The sequence below is a fragment of the Cydia splendana genome, chromosome 15 (genome assembly GCF_910591565.1).
Source record: "Cydia splendana chromosome 15, ilCydSple1.2, whole genome shotgun sequence".
Lineage (NCBI taxonomy): Eukaryota > Metazoa > Arthropoda > Insecta > Lepidoptera > Tortricidae > Cydia > Cydia splendana.
The window spans coordinates 11,175,785-11,196,492 of record NC_085974.1 but is presented as its reverse complement, the minus strand read 5'-3'; the positions used below and the strand labels follow the sequence as shown (position 1 = coordinate 11,196,492).

General features: G+C 39.8%; 1 protein-coding gene across 6 annotated transcripts in view; it reads left to right on the top strand.

The window, feature by feature from the left end:
- The first annotated feature begins 685 nt into the window (after positions 1 to 685).
- The window catches only part of LOC134797623 (protein split ends), a 125,019-nt gene continuing 104,996 nt past the window's right edge, over positions 686 to 20,708 (top strand). For all 6 annotated transcript variants that reach the window (XM_063769944.1, XM_063769941.1, XM_063769943.1 and 3 more), the window contains exon 1: positions 686 to 1,029. In XM_063769944.1, the coding sequence (XP_063626014.1) occupies positions 947 to 1,029 (83 nt within the window). In that variant the 5' untranslated portion in view covers positions 686 to 946. The remainder of the gene's footprint in view (positions 1,030 to 20,708) is intronic.

Here is a 20,708-nt window from a genome sequence, read left to right as displayed (position 1 = left end):
ATCGACAACGATTTGTCATACACTCGGCAAACTGCGCAAATCGGTCTGCACAGTTTAATCGCTACGATTTATCGTTACGTATGTAGCTGGCATAACCTAACCACATATTTGCCACATATTCTTAAAACACTATGTTGGCACTATCTGTATATTTCCTCTAATTTTGGTAAACATTTCTTGAGTAGCAACACTCACATAGCTGTTCAACGAGTTAGAGCGAGTCAAAGCGATATAATGTAGAAAGAGAAAGGAGACACGCTGGGTTAGCTGGCCAGCGATCCTTTGTATTGATACTTTTGCTATGAAAAATATCAAACATTTCTGAAAGCTAGATCCCTAATTCCCTAGAATAGCTTTTTAGTATGTTTCAAGTTATGTTTTATACCCAGGCACGTAAATTTGCTTAAAATACTTTCAATAAAAAAATAAATTATAGCGCTTTACACGTTCAATAAAATGGCAAAACCATTCAAATTCACTTAAATGTGGATATTCTAAAGAAAGAATACAAATTTATCGAGAATAGTGCTAAGATGCTTCAAAATTTTTGTTATTTGTATAGACTATTTTCGAAAGAATGTGGCGATATTTGTTGTTTTGTAGTTGGTCACCCCACTCTACTTTGCGCGGCAGCGGTCAGAAGGCGGAGCTTATCGGCAAACTCGCGTCGAGGCTCAGCTCACTGTCAATTCGAGAGCTGCGACGAGTACGCTCGCGTCTATTACGTGGTGTGTTTACGTGAAGTGGATTCTGTGGTGAGATTATCGAATGTCGTAAAGTGAAAGATAGTGTTGTTTGGTCAAGTGCAACTTATGTGTTCGAAAGATTTTATATGGTGTAGTTGAAGTGAATCAAAATGTGTGAGGCACCGTGGTGTGCAAAATTGATTTTTGCCACGTAGTGACGCGAACGGGTGAATGATTCCTAATGTGGAGTTCGAAGCAAGATGGTTAGAGAGACTCGGCACCTGTGGGTTGGAAATTTACCCGATAACATTCGCGAGGATCGAATAAGGGAGCACTTCAAACGGTAATTCATGTTTTTTTTATAAATTTTACTGCTTAATTTGTTTACAACTGGGTATTTTCTGAATCATACTCTGTTTAAGCCCGTATTTCATTATATAAAGGGTTTATGCTTAAATGGATCGTTAGCATTATTTGTTTACATTTACATCTGAACATCTGGCTCTGCCTGAAGGTCTATACTATACATTAACACGCACATCGTGCACACGAATCGAAAGAAATATGTGTGTGATCATTGGTTACATTTTGTAATCTAATGAATTCACTTGATTGAGCTAAACGCCTGCCCTCATAATAGACTCACCGGGCCCCTGTTTAAACGAACAAAAGCCCAGCGTTAACTAAAGTTTAAATGCATTAAAGGGGGGGAAATACCCATGCCTGCATCCTGCAATTGTAATGATCATGGGTTATTATTATTTTTTGTATAGCCTTTTTTTTGGAGGTAAATAGGAACAACTGGTACAAGCACTGGTAGTTTGACTAATCGTTACGAACCATCGGTGCACAGCACAGTGCATTAGCTCGATATTTCAGTCTCAACTGTAATTATTTTTATATTGCTGCTAATTTGCTATTTACAAACAGGTGCTTACCCATTTATCACGTGCTATATCATGTTGTTTACATTTATTATTTACAGCTTTACATTCACATAGGTACCTAATAGATGTAATTCTGGCATAGAATATTGCCGTGTTCAACTTCTTATAAACTTATAGGTATGGGGCGTTGCCAGTCAACAAGTTTCCTACGTTTGTTTAACTGATATTTATATCAGAATATTCAGAATGCAGTGTAAGAATTGTAAGAAACATTCTATTTTTTTGGATTTATTTTTACATTTCTTGTTGTTAACCTTCTGCAACTGTTCAGGGATCTAAACTTCAATATTTGTATAATGTGACGTTCCTACAATAAAAATATCTACGTTCTACGGGCTAGTGTACCTATAGCTATAGTTGTGTCGTTCTTGAGACGTTCTCCGTTTGGTATGGGGAATGTTCTCGTGCGAGAATACTCCTCATAAACGGAGAACGTTCTCGAGAACGGCATAACTATACCTATACTTAAGATTGGCCTTAAATTCTATCAAAAGTTACTAAACACCCACATAACTACTTGTTATGCTGGATGTTTTTGATTCGGGAATGTTTGTACAGTTAGCATCAATAGTAATGGATCAGACTACGCGTCAAAAGTATCCAATCCAAAATTATCATAAGTTAAGTTGTTACCTACTTGAAAATAAAAATAGGTACGTATAGACGATACCTACCTGATCCGTTACTTTTGATGCTGACTGTACAGTCAAGTGTAGACAACGTACTCGAAAATATGTCCCATAGTTCTTAAATTCGCTGACATAAGGGCTATGGGGCATATTTTTGAGATGATTTGTGCATACATATTTTTACACTGTACATTTCCGAATTAAAAACATCCAGCATAACAAGTAGTTACTACCAATCTAGGGTAACTAGACTGTATGAGATACTTTTATTCGCGAACTGTAGAGATTTATCTCAATTTGCAAAAGTATTCTAGGGTTGCAGATACTTTTGGCGCGTTGTTTCATTTCATCCGCTACTATCTATGCTGACTGTACCTACTTGCAGAGTTTGCAGACTTGGCTTTTTGATGAAAGACATCCTCATGGAGGATATCCCTAAAGGCCTGTGCACACCGGATGCGTGTGCGTAGACGTGCACGTGCGCGTTGTAATATACAGTTCCTTATGAGAGACGACACACTGCTTGCGTGTCGCGTGCGTGCGTGGCTCCAACATTTTAGCGCACGTGCACGTCTACGCACACGCAGCCGGTGTGCACAGGCCTTTAGACTTGCACAAGTGTACTGTAACGTGTGTTGGAAGATACTTGCGCAAATTTGGATTTGTACCATTGCCCACACTGTTAACTGTACATAGGTGGACCCCTTTTGCCTTTTGGAATAAGGTCCACCGATGTTACAGTTAGGAGTGTTGCTGTTTGTACAAGTTTTGAAAAAAGTTTCAATTTTCGATTCTCAACTTGTGCAAACTTTCGTTTGCGCAAGTTTACTGAAACTTGTGTGGCAGCATGCGTAAAAATTTACTAGTAGCGTACTAGCAGCCTACACGTACGCAATCCGCACGTTCTACGATCGTTTTTCCCGCCAAAATTAGTGAAACAGCTGAGAGGTATGGAACTCGCGAGATTTTAGAAGAATTTACAAATATTTATAGAAATGACCCATGTCTGGCTAATAAAAAGTATATAAAAACTATCACACGTTGTAATATAAAGACCCTTATGAGAGGCGGCACACCGCCTGCGTGACGTGTACGTGCACGGCTCCAAGATTTTAGTGCACGTGCACGTCTACGCACACGCAGTCGGTGTGCTCTGGCCTTAATTCAATAATGGGTGCTTTTTAGAGTGGTGTGTCTGCTAGATATTAAGTATTATGAACATGTACATAATAATAATCCATTGCAATAAGGTGACGAAACGAATCCATATTTCTGAACTCGACTGTCAGTGTGTAGGTCGATACCTACGCGCCCTACGCGGTGACGGGCTAAGTCAGTGAGTCGAACCTTTGATATTGGAGCGAAGGTCGAACGTGAGAGAAATGAAGGGTGTTCAAGAAATCTTGAACTTTGAAGTCGACTTAAGGTACGAGTTAGAGTCGTAGCGACACGTCGCTGTTTCATGTCGCTGTGTTATGATTTCGACTCCAACTGCAGAACGGTAGGGCTGTATGCAGTTTCTTCCGAGAGAGAGTGAGAGAGGCAATTCTAATCTGAGGGGCTACCGCGAAAACCGAAATTCGCAAATTGCGGGGATCTTACTCTTTTACTCCAATGAAGGCGTAATTAGAGTGACAGAGAAAAATGCCCGCAATTGACGATTTTCGGTATTGGCGGTAGCCCTACTGCGGTCGGGCGAGACGTCGCTTTGAATGATATTTCATAGAAATACATAAAAACCAGTCGTGTCGCCGTGTCTGCAGTCGCGACATGGCGCCGAAGTCCAACTTGTAGAGGATTGTACCTTGTTGAGGATTATGCATAAGCATAATGACGACACGTTTTTAAAAGGTTGAACCACATGAGGCGCGTAATGTAACCGAAAGGCTAGAGCACACCGGCTGCGTGTGCGTGCGCTAAAATGTTGGAGCCGCACATGCACACGTCACGCAAGCGGTGTGCCTTCTCTCATAAGGATCTGTATACTACAAAGCCGCACGTGCACGTCACGCACACGCAGCCGGTGTGCACAGGCCATTAGTCGGAACATCTTCCAACCATACTGGATAAAACGTGACGTGACGTCTCCCTGGCTGGAGTACAGTAGAAGTCAAAGATATGTTTACATTTTTGGACCTTACTGGTTTGTAATAAGGCGAAAAATGTAAACATATTTTCGACGTCGACTGTACGGCAAAACCCAAACGGGATGATGTGATGTGACGTGGAGTGTCGTGTGTTAGCGCTTCATGCGGGTGATGATCACCCCAAATAATTTGTCCGCAAATGGCATTAAAGGCTTGGCCACATACAGAGCGCGACGCAGCGCCGCGTCCGCGCCGCGTCCACGCCGCGCGACCGCGGCACATGCTAACAGGTTACCGACGTCAAACAGACTGCGTCCCGCCGGTATCACGCCCCGCTTCTGTCGCGCCCCGCGCCGCGCGGCCCCTTGCGTCCGCGCGGCGCGTTCGCAGCGCTGCGCCGAGCGAACGCGGCGGCCCGCCGCGTCGCGCAAGGTCACATCAGTAGGATCGGACGTTAGGCAGCGAGCGGTGCGCCGCGTTCCCGCGCGGCCGCGCCGCGTTCACGCGCGCCCTGAGGGCGTGTTGAGAGCGTGAGGCCGGCGCGATCGGCGCGCGCCCTGTTTGACCAGGCTTCGCGTCGGCATCACGCGGCGCGGACGCGGCGCTGCGTCGCGCTCTGTGTGTGGCCAAGCCTTAACCAATATCGTTAGTACATGTTTGTTCACTAGGTAAAATCGTTAGGATCCGATCCTTACATCCTTTAAAAAAATCGAAGTGGGTTGGCTGGAACACTGAAACTGGAGGGTGTGCGCTATGGCAGGGTTACTGGTACATGGAAGAGTGAGGTAAGCGTGGGTTTAATCGCATTCGTGTGCGATGGAGGTAATACCTACCCAGGAAGTCTGGAAGGAACATTCCTTCATTCGCGTCTTGTGTGTCTTTAAACTTTTTTTTTAGTAAAATATAATGAAATAATAAACATTTTAGTTGTGTTGTGTTTATAGCAACTTGGTAAGTATGACAATTCTTATATCTTATCTTATCCTTATCTTTCTATGCTCAAGATTTGTACAAAACTAGATAAGGGTATACCTTCCAAAGTGTTGCAAAATAAGATAGTGTTTGTTAACTTTCAGTAGGTACAAACAGCAACACTCCTAACTGTACATTGGCGGACCTTATTACAAAAGACATAAGATCCACCGATGTACAGTTAACAGTGTGGACGATGGTACATACATAAGCGATTGCTATTATTTTTGGTGTAAAAAACACGTCCTTCGCAGAATTAACTTTTTGTCGTTTTTTTTATAATATCAAAAACTGAACCAAGGTCAAACTACACCGAATGCATAATGATGAATACAGCATGACTCCGGCTCCCAGCGTAGACACACTGGTTGCAATGTATGGCGTTAGCAGATGTCACATCCTTTCCGTTAGGTGCGTTGCGTGCCCTGCTTGCAAAACAAACGATTAGCGATGAGATATCTGCCATATAATTTCATACAATACAACTTGCAAAACATAATAACTGATACACGACAACATGAGTTTAGTCTATTGGCATTTATCCTAAAAACTTTATTATAAACATGTTATTTAATATTAGTCGTACATTACATGAATCATAACGGTATATAACATCAATAATACTCGTGAGGCTGTAGATATAATGCAATGTTCCGTTTGAATGGCGGAGTCTGCTAGTGCCTTCTAATGGCAAGCTGGCAACTCAAGCAAACGCCCCACCACTGTTTTGCAATGTCGCGCTCCAAAAGCAGCATGGGCGCGCGGGCGGGGACGTCAGGTCGACGAACTCGCCACGAGCGAAAATATACTGACGCGAGCTATCGCTTAATTCTGATCTAAACATTCTAAACTCTTTCTCGTCTACGCGAAGCTACGGTTATGGCGGCCACGTTGAATAACTCTGATTTCACGGTCATTAAAATCTTCAACGAGAAAGAGGTAGCTTTCATATTCGCACCTCTTTTTCGCTACTTGTTGTAAATAAAGGTAGGTAGGTACTTGTTATTATAGCCAGACAAGTTGCTACCAACAAATTACATTCATTGTTTGTTCACGTTAGGTCAGACTCACACATACGATTTTTTTTAACCCCGTGAAACCAGAAACTATATCCATAATCACTTTTACCAGAAAATGCATGTCCGCCATCTTGTAGTCCAAAATGGTTATGATTGTCGAAATTCGCTCCCCCGAGAACCGAGAAAATAACTTTCATTAAGATTTGTTGTGTTATGAAAAAGTACATGTCCGCCATCTTGGATTTCAAAATAGTCACATATTTCGAAATCCGCACCCCAAGAACCTAGAAGGTCATTTCGTCTTGGTTCGTCTGTGGCCTAACTACATGTTATGTTTTGAAAAAAATAAAAAACAGTACTGAAATTTCAGTATGGAAAATTATTCTAGTGTTTTATGGATAAATACAAACTACATATTATATTATGTTCATGATTTGTAGCTTATGTGTCTGCTAGAAGTGAGTGATGCTGAGTGACAAAAAAATATTACTTGCAATAATTCGACACCACAAGTTCAAACAAACTGTAGTTGAGATTAAACCTTTGTTTCATTATGCCCTATTGGTCACTGGAAATTCAGGCTTATAGCTTTATCCAGAAAACGAAGTTACAAAAAAACGTTCTTAACCTGTTGAGAACTCCTGACGTCAATATAAAACTAGGATTAAATTTTAAATTATTTGTATAACTTTTTTTGTCAGTATAATCATTAATCATAGAGAAAAAAGTAAATAGAGTGCTCACTTACTCCATAAATCAGTTTTGGTACCAGAACGCTTATTATTTTCGTAGTCGACATGTAGCATCGAGTAGCGGAATTATCAGTACTGCAACTAGAGTCGCGTAACTTCAAACTCGGATAAATCCATGTCAGATTATGCGATTTTGGTATTAAGAAAAGGTAACAGGGTACATATTTGCTGAGAGGGTCCAATGGATTTACCCGAGTTTAAAAACGACACACTTGACAATAGATACAAGCTTTCTACATTTTTTATAAAAAAAATTGTATGGTATTTTTATATCAGTAAACCGTTATGACAGGATTTAAACCTATACGGGGTGTTTTTTCAACCCTTAGTCATATTTCGTATTATCATTTTGTGCCGGCCTTAAGGCCTGTGCACACTGGCTGCGTGTGCGTGACGTGCACGTGTGCGTGCGGCGTTGTAGTATACAGACCCTTATGAGAGACGGCACACCGCTTGCGTGACGTGTGCGTGTGCGGCTCCAACATTTTAGCACACGTGCACGTCACGCACACGCAAGCCGGCGAGCACAGGCCTTTAACCTACTCCCAAAAAAGGCTCTGTATTAAGGCCTGTGCACACCGGCTGCGTGTGCGTGACGTGCCCTTGCGTGTGCGGCGTTGTAATATATGATCCTTATGAGAGACGGCACACCGCTCGCGTGACGTGTGCGTGTGCGGCTCCAACATTTTAGCGCATGTGCACGTCACGCACGGTGTGCACAGGCCTTTAAGGCCAGGCCAGGCCTTTAATCACACCAGGTGCGTGTGCGTAGACGTGCACGTGCGCGTTGTAATATACAGGCCGCTTAGCCAAGATTCCAATCGCTTACGCTCCGTAGCGATCGAAACGCAACTGTCACTGTCGCATTAATATGGAAGAGTGATAGAGAGACGTAAAGCTTTTCGTTGTCGAAGCGATAGCGATTGTAACCTTGGCTAGGCCGGCAGATCCTTATGAGAGACGGCACACAGCTTGCGTTAAGTGTGCGTGAGCGGCTCAAACATTTTAGCGCACGTGCACGTCACTGACACGCAGCCGGTGTGCTCTGGCCTTTAGCGCACGTGCACGTCTACGCACACGCAGCCGGTGTGCTCTGGCCTTTAGCGCACGTGCACGTCTACGCACACGCAGCCAGTGTGCTCTGGCCTTTAATGTAGTTTTGGGTACTAATTACAAATATATTCCGCTCAATTCAAGCAAGGAAAACTGGTCCCGAATGGAAATTTCCTAACGATTATCTATCGATTCTAATTGATAAAAACCATAAAATCGGTTTTGGGGCGGTAGCGTGAAGTTGACCTCCCCACTTTTGTTTAAAAAAAAAACCATCTTGTAGTCGGATCCTAACGATTTAATATACTGAACTAACGTGAACTAACGATTCTAATTGAAAGAAACCATAAAATCGGTTTTGGGGCGGTAGCGTGAAGGTGACCGCCCCACTTATGTTATTTAAAAAAAATACGTAATGTAGTCGGATCCTAACGATTTCACATGCTGAACTAACGACTACATATCGATTCCAATTGATAGGAACCATAAAGATTGATAGGAACCATAAATACAGTTTTGGAGTGGAAGTCGGTGTTGGCGCTCCCGTTTAAAAAAAAAATCGCACACTATTTATGCGTCGGATCCTAACGATTTGATATACTGAACTAACGACTATCTATCGATTCTAATTGAAAGAAACCATAAAATCGGTTATGGGGCGGTAGCGTGAAGTTGACCGCCCCACTTATGTTATTTTTTAGGGTTCCGTACCCAAAGGGTAAAAACGGGACCCTATTACTAAGACTTCGCTGTCCGTCCGTCCGTCCGTCCGTCCGTCCGTCCGTCCGTCCGTCCGTCCGTCCGTCCGTCTGTCACCAGGCTGTATCTCACGAACCGTGATAGCTAGACAGTTGAAATTTTCACAGATGATGTATTTCTGTTGCCGCTATAACAACAAATACTAAAAACAGAATAAAATAAAGATTTAAATGGGGCTCCCATACAACAAACGTGATTTTTGACCAAAGTTAAGCAACGTCGGGAGTGGTCAGTATTTGGATGGGTGACCGTTTTTTTTTTTTGCTTTTTTTTGTTTTTTTTTTTGCATTATGGTACGGAACCCTTCGTGCGCGAGTCCGACTCGCACTTGCCCGGTTTTTTAAAATACGTAATGTAGTCGGATCCTAACGATTTCACATACTGAACTAACATGAACTAACGACTACATGTCGATTCCAATTGATAGGAACCATAAATATTGATATGGAATCATAAATACAGTTTTGGAGCGGAAGACGGTGTTGGCTCTCCCCTACTTTAAAAAAAATTCGTACACAAGTTATGCGTCGGATCCTAACGATTTGATATACTGAACTAACGTGAACTAACGATGAACTAACGATACAGATATGCCATTTGCGGGCACACGATATGGGGCGGTCAACTTCACGTGAAGTTGACCGCCCCACAAAATGTATTTAACAGGCATTATAATTGTTATTACATGTACATAACTTTCAAGTTTTCTGGCACTGTTCATTAATACACCGTATAGTATGTTTGATTTATATAGATAATTCATAATTCTTATGTACTTTCATATTTTAATGTTTAGGTTTATATTATCCAATTAAGGAAACTGTAAGTCTACAATACTGCCCTCCTAAGCTAAAAAGCCGTATTTGCAGTCAATTTGTATGAAAACTGAATGCAAATACGGTTTTTTAGCTTAAGAGGGCAGAATATTACTTAATGCAATTGTATCCAATGTAGCAATATTAATTATTATTTGCTATTGTGTCACTTAAGTACTTGTATTGTGTATTGTGTGATTTGTCTTGTGATTTGACTGTTTGTTTCTAAATAAAAAAAAATAAAAAATTGAAAAATAATAATACTTAGAATCGGATCCTAACGATTTAATATACTGAACTAACGATATGGGGCGGTCAACTTCACGAACATCACGCTTGTCGCGAAGTGTTAATTTCTTTCCTTATTGTTTTTTTTTATTTTAAGATAAGTAGGTGGAAATTTTGTCCAGCAATAATAGCCGCCAATTTAGTAAACCAGTGGTACTAATTAAATAAATCTCAATATAACAAAACAATAATTATACGAGTTCAGTGGTACTAGTAGGTACGTACGGTACGGACTTGCGTGGATAACTCAACTTGCTTTCTGGTCGACAACGGCTCCCCTCCGATTGTGAAGCACGTTCAACTTTATTTCAATGCAATTGTGTTGACAATACTTCGAACCTTTCATGACGATGGCTCAAATAGCTGATAGTTAAGGCCTGGCCAAACAGCCGACGCGACGCAGCGCCGCGGTCGCGCCGCGCGACCGCGGCACATGCTAAAGGTAGACTTCCGAGCAAAGCGGCTCCGGCGACACTGACGCGGCGACAGAGCGATACTATTATGCAGTATGGAAATGTATGAACTTACTTCCGAGCGCAGCGTCACTATCGCAGCGACAGTGGCGCCGCGTCAGTATCGCTCGGCGATAGCGGCCGTGCTACATCTGCGCAAGCACTGTCGCGCAGTCGCTACGATCGCACGTGGTTTTGAGCTTATGCCAATATTTAGAATATATAAAAAAATAATATTAAGGCGCTCTTATACTCGAAACTCGCCCTTATACTTATTCCCGCGAAACACGTCTACTTCCTTATTCTGTCGCCATCCGTATTCTGGTTTGTTAGTTCCGAATTTTTTTCCGGAAATTTATATTGAATAAGGTTTATATATTGACGAAATAAATAAAATTGAAATTGATTATAGGCTAATTCGTATTTTGATGAGTATTTAATGAAATTTACAATGGTGGTAAGTATAAATAATTATATGCAGGTATACAATATTAGAGTATTCCACAGTAAAATAAATAATCAATCATTTCTAATCACAGTTAATTCCACGTTGTTTTATCATTCATGTAGTCTTGTGTGATATAATAAGCTTTAGAAATCGATACTTTTGGGTTCAATTGGCGTAAAGGACATTTTGGCGAAAATGAGTTATATATACAGTTTTATTCAGAATTCCAAGCGCTTTCGTTCTGTATAGTTAAAATTTCAATATCTCTTTAAATGTTGCCAATTTTTTTACTATGATTTTGGAAAAACATCTTAGCTCAGGGGGCGTAAATGACCAGTTTTAAATACATAGTATAGTAAAAGTAATTATTATAAATTGTTTTGATATACATAAATAAATAGATATAGATGGTAGGACAGCAGTGATTCTGTTGAAACAAATAAATAAAAATTGTTTTGTGGCTAAAATTTTTTGTAAGTATATTACGCCCATTTTCTAATAAGACAACCATAAAAAAGAGGCGTAAGGGACGCCCTTCTTAAAAACAGTCGTGTTTTTTGGCGTAACGGACATTTTATTTTCGTAAATAAGCATTGTATCATAAGTTCGAGCAATCAGTTCAAAAGAGCTCAAAAAGTTAAGAATAAGCCATATACGACATCCGTTTATTCAAACAAACAAAAAGGTATGATTTTTTTTTCTCAAAACAAAACCGTTTTTTGGCTCTCCTAAAAATCGCGTTTTAAACCCTTTGAGCTAGGGCATGCTCCCGGGAATTCCCGGTTCTCAAATTCCCGGGAATATCATTGAATCGAAAGAACCGGTACTGAAGACCCGGTACCGGTACTTCCCGGTTCTCATCAGTATGCGTATTTATTCCCATTTTAATACTAGTACTTTAGCTCGGGACATTAAATCACATTTAATAATGTTGCTATGAAACGGGGGACCCAAATAACCCGACAAATTAACCTAGTAAAGTAGGTATTCCAATAGATATTACGTTTTGGCTCGGGTGACTTAGGACGGTGACGGAAGCTATATTTTTTAACAACTTTTTAATCTTAAGTAAGTAGGATATTAGGTATATTCGAATATTCTTCTTTCTTTCTAGGAAGTTGGTTTTATATGAAAAAATTCCGTTGTCGGGTTGATTTTTTAATTTCTGTATGCCGTGCCGGTCATAGTGCTGAGTGCATCGACTACGGGGCCTCCCGTGTAGCTCGTAAAGCCATGCCCATCAGGCGGAGGCAAACCAGCGATTCGCGGGGCTGGTGACTCTAGCGGCTAGAGCCACCAGCTATAGAGTCTAGCCTATAGCAAAGGTTTTGCGATGAAAGCGCGTGCAATAATATTTACTTGTAGTGATTATTGGGAATTTCCAAAGGGGCGTAGCGGAAGATTTACAAAAATGTGAGCGAGCATAGGCAAAGTCTCAAAATGTAGAGGGCCGTGTGCCGGTTGGTTTCGTAAAATAGGTTGGAACCAGTGGCGGATTTGCCCTAAGGCCAAGTAGGCCCGGGCCTAGGGCGGCAAGATATTAGGGGCGGCGAATTGTGACAAAAAATTCGCTGATGATAACAAGAAATAACTCAAAATGTAGTCAATATGATGGGCGCTGAGAAAGGGGCAGTTACAGGGCCTGGGGCCTAGGGCGGCAAAGACTGCAAATCCGCCACTGGTTGGAACGCTAGATTTTTTGATAAAATAAGTCATTTATCAATACGTATGTAATAATTTATATGAAAATAAGTCATTCATAAAGATTGTACACTAACACAAACAATTTCTTAAGTATAATCTTAATATGCCTTAAGAACCGGGAAGAACCGGGAATCCCGGTTCCAGCCATGCCCAGAACCGGGAAATTAAATTCTTGGTACCGGAACCGGTACTGCATGCCCTACTTTGAGCCTACGCGGTAGTCGATGTGTACAGTAGTTGGTAACGAATACACCCCGAACTTAGAATAAAAAAGTCTGAGTATGTCACTTACGACCCCCTACTAAACAAGACTCACTAAATTATCAAAAATGTCATGGTCGTAAAGGACATTCATAGTGTTTTTGACCAATTTTAAAGGACATTAACTTCTTTCGTATTGAATTTATATATATGATCGCTAATTTAGGTTAAAGAGACTAACATTTTGAATACTTTTCCAATACACATCAAAAATATAGCTCGATAAATAAAAAACGTATATCAATCAACATTAAACAAAACATCGCAGTTATTCGCGTCTCCTGAAAAGAAGCATTTTGTCCTTTACGCCAATCGAACCCAAAGGTATCTTCAGTCTTGTCTTGACCGGGCGCGTGCAACATTACACTGGACTGCCGAGATAAGCGAGTGTTCAATAACTACTTTGCGTACGATTTCCTATTCCTAAATTATCGATTTAAAAGTAATGTTAAAAATAGGCTCATATTAATTGTTATATTGTTTTATTGTCTAGTGGACATAATATTGTCTATCATTCGGACAATATTTTATTGAACTTGCCGAGTTTGTTAGTATGATTGTACTCGTAGCTATCTATGTACCTATGTTTATGTAACCTGAGAGATTTAACTAGTCTTCAAGTGTGGTTTCATTTAGATAGATTAACCACATTGTAGGACAAAAGTTAGATAATATCGATACCATTGATAAAATATGCTGCTGTCGATCGTCCTATAAGTTGTCAAACACAGTCCTTAATAATCCCCTATCCTCCTAAGGCCCAAGGTCCTACCTATAGCATTTATTCAGTTCGATGAAATTTAAATCATAATAATATTCAATTGGAACAGTCGTTCAATTTTCAACTTTTTGGTAATAATGGATATTCTTGTATAAGATGTATGTGAAAGCTTTTTAGTACTAGTATTTTTATTCAATAGCCTTACCACGACTTTGACACTGACATATTCGCTAACGTCTGCGTAACTTACTTTCTATACATCATCGAGTATCTTCTTTTAAAACGATTATGAAACAATTAAGTAAACGAATTAATTTAAACCGATTTGGTCATTAAATATTAATTACTTCTTCGTCTAGATACGTTTCAAACTTTCTAAAGTGCTTGAAACGAAGTTTTTTTTATATCAACGAGTTATTGTAGCCGAGCTCATGCAATGACAGAAATAATTAAATTACAGACAAACAACCACTTCCACTGATCAGGGACGAATAATAACAGGCATAACATAACCCTGCGCCCGGTCAAGCTGCATCTCCAATGATAATCGGGATAGCAAGGCGATGGGCAGTCGCTGATACACCTGTCTGGTTCTCCTAATCAACAAAAAATGCGAATCAGAGAGGTACAGAGTGTATTATGCACAGGCTAGTATGTTGTCGCAGGACTATAAGAGATTCCACTGCGAGTAAAATAACGATAGTTGCTGAAAAAACCTGAGCTGAGGTTACTAAGTTAAAGGGCACACATTACATTTTAGTAATAAAGGACCCATAAAACTATTTAATAATTTGGTATTATAGACCTTTACGCCCATGAATAAAGATAACTGCGGAAAAAACTCTTAGCGTAAATGCTTTCAAATTTAAGGACAAACATTAGGTACATTATAGTAATAAAGGTCCCAGGAAACTTTTTATTTGATGTTATACACCGCTACGTCCATGCTATTTGTTTTGAATTTAGAGTTTAGAAACTAATTTGTGGTAGTAAAAGACACAAATATTAGAAAAGTCCTGTACAACCTAGTTCGCTTCATATACTTATGGTAAAATATTTTTTAGGGCGGGTTGTAAAGGGCAAGTAAAATAATATCAATACTAAAATATGTCCTTTATGACCATCTTGACCATACGCTATGAAAAATCATCAAGACAAATGAAGGGCTTAAAGGACGACAAAAGACATGTGAATCATTTACAACAATATTTATATTTGATACTGATACTGATAAAATCTTTATTCAACCACAACTTACATGCTTTGTGACACAATAAATAATAACAAGAGACAAAAAGAAAGTTGACAAGAGACAAAAAAATAAAAAGGCAACATACAAGTAACATATTTAGCGGTAACCTTTACGATAACCTCTTTGAACATGTAATTTATAACTGGTCATTTACGGTCCCGGAGCTAAGGTGTTTTTACAAAATCATAGTAAAAAATTGAGTCGTAAAGGCAACTTTTTAAGAGATATCGCAATTTTAACTATGCAGAACGAAAGCGCTTGGAATTCTGAATAAAACTGTATATATATATATAACACATTTTCGCCAAAATGTCCTTTACGCCAATTGAACCCAAAGGTATCGATATTATGAATGTCACAAGTTTTCTTTAAATTGACAATATTTTTATATACCTATATACAGAGTATTCTAATAAATGTATTGACAGTGCGCTGTTATTATGTCAATTTAATTAAATTTATCTCTAAGTGAGTTTCTATGGTTCATTTTATATATTGTTCGAATAGCCCTCTTCTGCAGAATAAAAATGGTAAAATGGTATTTAGAGTTAGACGAAGAAAATTCTGCAGCGGATTTGATAGCCCGCGCAGTGCAAGTGTTATTTTAAACGCGTGGGCTATCAAAATCGCTGCAGACTTTTCTTAGTTTAACTCTAGTAACTATTCGGTCGTGTCAATGTTACAATAGTATCTGAACGGTTGCCCCTTCTGTCTTATGACATAATGCTATGGCAGTTATGAAAATATACTGATCGAGTTGTTTTCACATCGGTTAGCTAACGAGTTTTGCTCACTGCAAAAGCTGCAGAACTCAGTCTATTCGAAAGAGCAGAAATATGGGGGCCCCACTGGAGTTTAGAATCTAGAGTTATACCATGAAAACTGTAGGTACTATCAACCAATCGTAATATGGAGCGCTTCAAAAATTGGCAAGCGTCCGACCTCCAACGCGTCCCGCTCGGGACTGAGCGGCGGGCTGGCAGCGGGGGCGCGAGTAAATGGTGCCGTGAATTCGTAAATTTTGAGTTTAAAGTTATATGTGTTACGAAATTAACAATATTAAACCCGACGAACATTACATCATTACAGACGTTTATTTTGATGTGATTTTCAATACATCAAGTAGTATAATATTGAAATGAAATGAGTTTTAAGGTAGAAAATATGGGTATGTTTGGATTTTTTTTCTATCGAGCGAAGTTTGTCCAATTATGTAACGAGTACCCGACGTACTTACATAAAGGTCTCAAAAGCAACATATATTTTTTTCACGTGTTTAATCTTTGCCGTTTCTTAATAAAATGGCACTAAAAATTACGTTTCTAAGAGCTTACCTCGCCTTAAACCGACAAAAGCTCCTGAATTTGTCATTGTTCTCGTTTAAATGGTTTTTATTTCAAGATGCTCTATAAGTGCCTTCACCCTATTCTACTTTTGAAAATTGAGTTGGGTAGGCTTCGCTCCACAGTAAAAGTAACGAAGCAAAAGATCGTCATCCTCCTCTTCTCCTAATAATATTTTCATAATTAATCGGTTCATCAAGTCTGCACCGTATGGAATAACAACTGCGACTGTCGCCGGAGTCGCGCCGCTCGGAAGCGAATCTGCGTCAGTTAACGCTGCGACACTGACGCAGCCACTGACGCTGCGGCCGTTGCGTCAGAGCCGCTTTGCTCGGAAGTCCAGCAGGTTACCGACGTCAAACAGACTGCGTCCCGCCGGTATCACGCCCCGCTTCTGTCGCGCCCCGCGCCGCGCGGACGCGGCGGCCCGCCGCGTCGCGCAAGGTCACATCAGTCGGATCGGACGTTAGGCAGCGAGCGGTGCGCCGCGTTCCCGCGATCAGCGCGCGCCCTCTTTGAACAGGCATCGCGTCGCCATCACGCGGCGCGGACGCGGCGCTGCGTCGCGCCGGCTGTTTGGCCAGGCCTTTAGGGTGCAAATGAGGCAGGGGTTTTGACGGTTCTAACTTGCTTAACAATAGTTAAACTGAAATGTTCTACGTATTATTAACATAAAACTTACCTGTAACAAAACTTAACATAACTTATAAAAAATACCTGTGCTATTACTGTTATGCGCTTGTCAACAAAGATACAACATCTGACGATATCTTTTACGTATTATTTGACAGAGTCCACACACGAAGCTGTATATTTTGGTATCTTATCGCAAGGCATCTGAAGATGCCTTACGATATATCGCTCGGTATATTTTGTCTCTCTCACAATATAGGTGCTAGACAGAGAGCGATATATATTTTGGTATCGTTGGCGTGTGTGGTGTCTGGTTATTTTTATTGTGTAATTTTTCTTTTTAGGTAGATGTAACAGATTCGGCAAAGTGGCTGAATAGGCCGAATACCGAATGATCACGATGGGGGTGGGGGGGGGGGTCACAGAAGATATCACGTGTAATTTTTTTTTCAAAGCGGGAAAGCCAAAAAGAACAATATTACTCAAAAATCAGATCAAATTATCCGCTCTATTTTATATGCGTATTAGCTGGCAATCTGATGATCTCTTTTTTTACTACTGATAAAAATACACTCACATAATAGAGCAAGATCTAAAAGGCCATCTATCTCGAAATACTTGTCGTCAAAGGTTTTATTTTAAGCATATCAGGTAGGTATGGCTATTTCAACAAGCGAAACCTTGGTTGGTCGAGTTGAGTGCCGGCCGTCCGTGCGCCCGTCCCGTTCAACTGCCTTCTATGCCAGGCCAGCCAGTCAACCGATAATCAACTCGCTCACAAACAAACTCGCATCAGCTATATCGTGTTGGCTGCCGTTGGGTAAATGTAGTTGTGTGGCGCCCGGCGCGAGCTGGCAACGTCGCATTGCTCATGGCTCCACGTCTGTACGTACCTACTTGTTTTTGTTCGAGGAATCCGTACGTAATCTTGATATTATTATTGAGCAGACGCTGTTTAAATGAGCCGTTGTTAAAATGAAACAATAGTGTTGTTATAACAGAACGTTTTTGGTGTTGTACTTTTATTATTCAATAATATTAAACTAGCGTCCGACCGCGACTTCATTCGCGTAGAGGTCTTTTAAAAGATTATTAAACCAGTTTGAAAAAAAATTCACGCCTATTTTAAATGTCAGTCCTGAAATATGTTGTAATGCCGCTACTACTGCCGGTATGCCATAGGTATCTTATATGTCGTGACTGTCGTGAGGTTTATATTGTACGTATGTTACACTGCAAAAAGGTACAGGAAAAAAGTGCAAATTGCAAAACACCACAACGATCCTAACGTTTCAAGGAAAAATAAAAACCTTTGTGGCGTGCCATACAGCTATTACAATATTTACAATGTACATTACATGCCTACCTAACCATAGCTAATTTTGACATTTTAAATATAAAATATATAAAAACTTGCTTTATTTATCTTATCATAAGTAGGTACTTCTATATTTTTACGAGTATTATTACCTTAATAATCAATAATAACAATAACACTGCTTAATTCATGCTATGCATATAATAAATGGTCTACTCTATGGTATTAAGTGAAACTTAATTGGTGGAATGTATAGATAGAACCATTTTTAAAGTTTGAAACTGGATTATTAACAAGCTTATTAGGTCGACCTGTATGTAACTATGTAATGGAATCTAAGGTAACTAATTTAGCCATCTTCCAAGGATCGTAGCGTCATGAAAATTGGCAGCTGTATGTAGTTCTGACGACAATACAATAATATGGTACTGTCGAACTGGTCTGAAGTGATGATGGAGACGGGAGGTGGCCATAGGAACTCTGTGATGAAACAACGCAACCTAATTGTGTTAGGAGTTTTTAGAATTGTCTCGATGAGTATTAGTTGTCTGTCGTAAGAAAAGTAGAGTCAGCGATAAAAGCTTGTACCAAAAATGTTTTTATTTGACAAAAACTTATTTTTAATCTACAGACGCTAAGGCGTTGAAATGTGAAAAAAAATCTTAAATGTATTATAATATTCTATGTGTTTGTATTGCTCAACTGCTCATATTGTCTATTTTAGATTAATATTATTTGGCCATAAATAATGTTTACGGTTTATAAAAAAAACATAATTTGCAAAAGTATGTAGTGTTATTTTAGTTTCCGTGCACCTAAGAGCTAGGCGCCATTCATTTATTACGTAAGACAATTTATTTTATGACTACCAATTTTCCCGTTTTCAAGTTTGATGGACTCATTAAACGCAATTAAATAATTTAATTATATATTTTTATTACGTTGAATGATATCTAAATTAGGGTACTGAAACCGATAATTAGATTATGCAATTCGCTGCTGCCATTTTATAACTATCCTGTTGTGTGACAACAATTACTGATAATCACTAATGCACAAAATGTAGTTTTAAAACTACCTATCGTGTTGTTTCAGTGTTGTATGAAAACATCACGATTTTATGATTTCGAGTACACAGTTCCACCTTCAATATATTACGCAACATTTGCCCTAAATCTGAAATTGTTTATTACGTGAATCTTATATACTTACTATACACAGTATTACTATACACCTACAATGAGTTGTTGATTACCATTACCATTAATACCCAACGCAAAGTCCAGCGAGCGCGGAGTGGTATGCTCGGCGCGGTCCCCGCCACCGATCGATGCCAGCCGGTCGCCGCGGGGTGCGGGGTGCGGGGTGATGCGCACAACTCCACTGCGCCTTACTTTGATATCGTATGATTCCGCATTTTATTTGCGTACTGCTCAAAGCATGTTCGGCTCACACGTTGCAATAGCTATCCTATCTAATCACATCGGTGCCAAGTACATTATATATCTATATGTAGGTATAGGTACTTGTTCCTACTACTCCACAAATTATTTGTTAATGTAATGTATTTTCTAATCGCCCTTTGAACTTGGTACCTATTCGTTACTATGGACGAATATATCCCATGCATTTAACTACATTCGATTTTAGTGCGGTTGCTTATGTTTTAATTTGTTTCGTGGTGTGACGAAAGTCTTCCGTTAAAATATTTAATCACAGCATAACAGCATATTCGTTATGCTGGTTATATGCACCTCAAAAATGTATTCTTCGTCATTTAATCCAGTGCTGCGGGCTCAGCACGGTTCCATTTTTATCGACTATCACTATGCGCGTCCCTTTCGCACTTACATACTTGTTAGAACGTGACAGGCATGGTGACAAGGGATAAAAACGCGACCGTGCTAAGCCGCCTGGTTATAGACTTTTATTTATACAAACTCTTTAGTAATTGTCCGTCGTTGGATTGGATATCGTACCTACTTTTACATTACATTCAGTCAACTTCGAAACAAATCGCAAAATTTTAGCTTTTGTAGATTACTTGGGGACCTTTATTTACCTATCTATTTACAATTTACCATCGTTAAGTGGGAATATTTTGACATTTTGCGGATTGAACTTTAAAATGCCGCTAGATTGTAGAGTTTGATATTTCGAAAGCTGGTTTCGTGCACGTTTCGAACATTTAAATACGAACTCAAGTGTGTTTATTACTTATATTTATCGCTTTAACTTTGCCTTATCTTGTATATAAAACGACACGACCGACCCCTCGACATTGACTTTGGTTAAAAAGATCGACATATTATGACTATTTACACGCGAATAATCAGCGAAGTGTTAAATTATTTTCTTAAAATTATTAATTAATTTCTAGCTCCACAAGTCTACCGTTAAGCTACTGTTACACATGCTGATTTCTAGCACGAAAGCATGCCACTATTGAGCAATTGCTACTTAGTAGCATGTGTGTCGAAACATTGCTAATAATGAGCATGCTCGTTTTGAGTTTGCTCAAAAATCAACGGTCGTGCGATTTTTGGGCATGCTACCTGCAGCGCGGGTG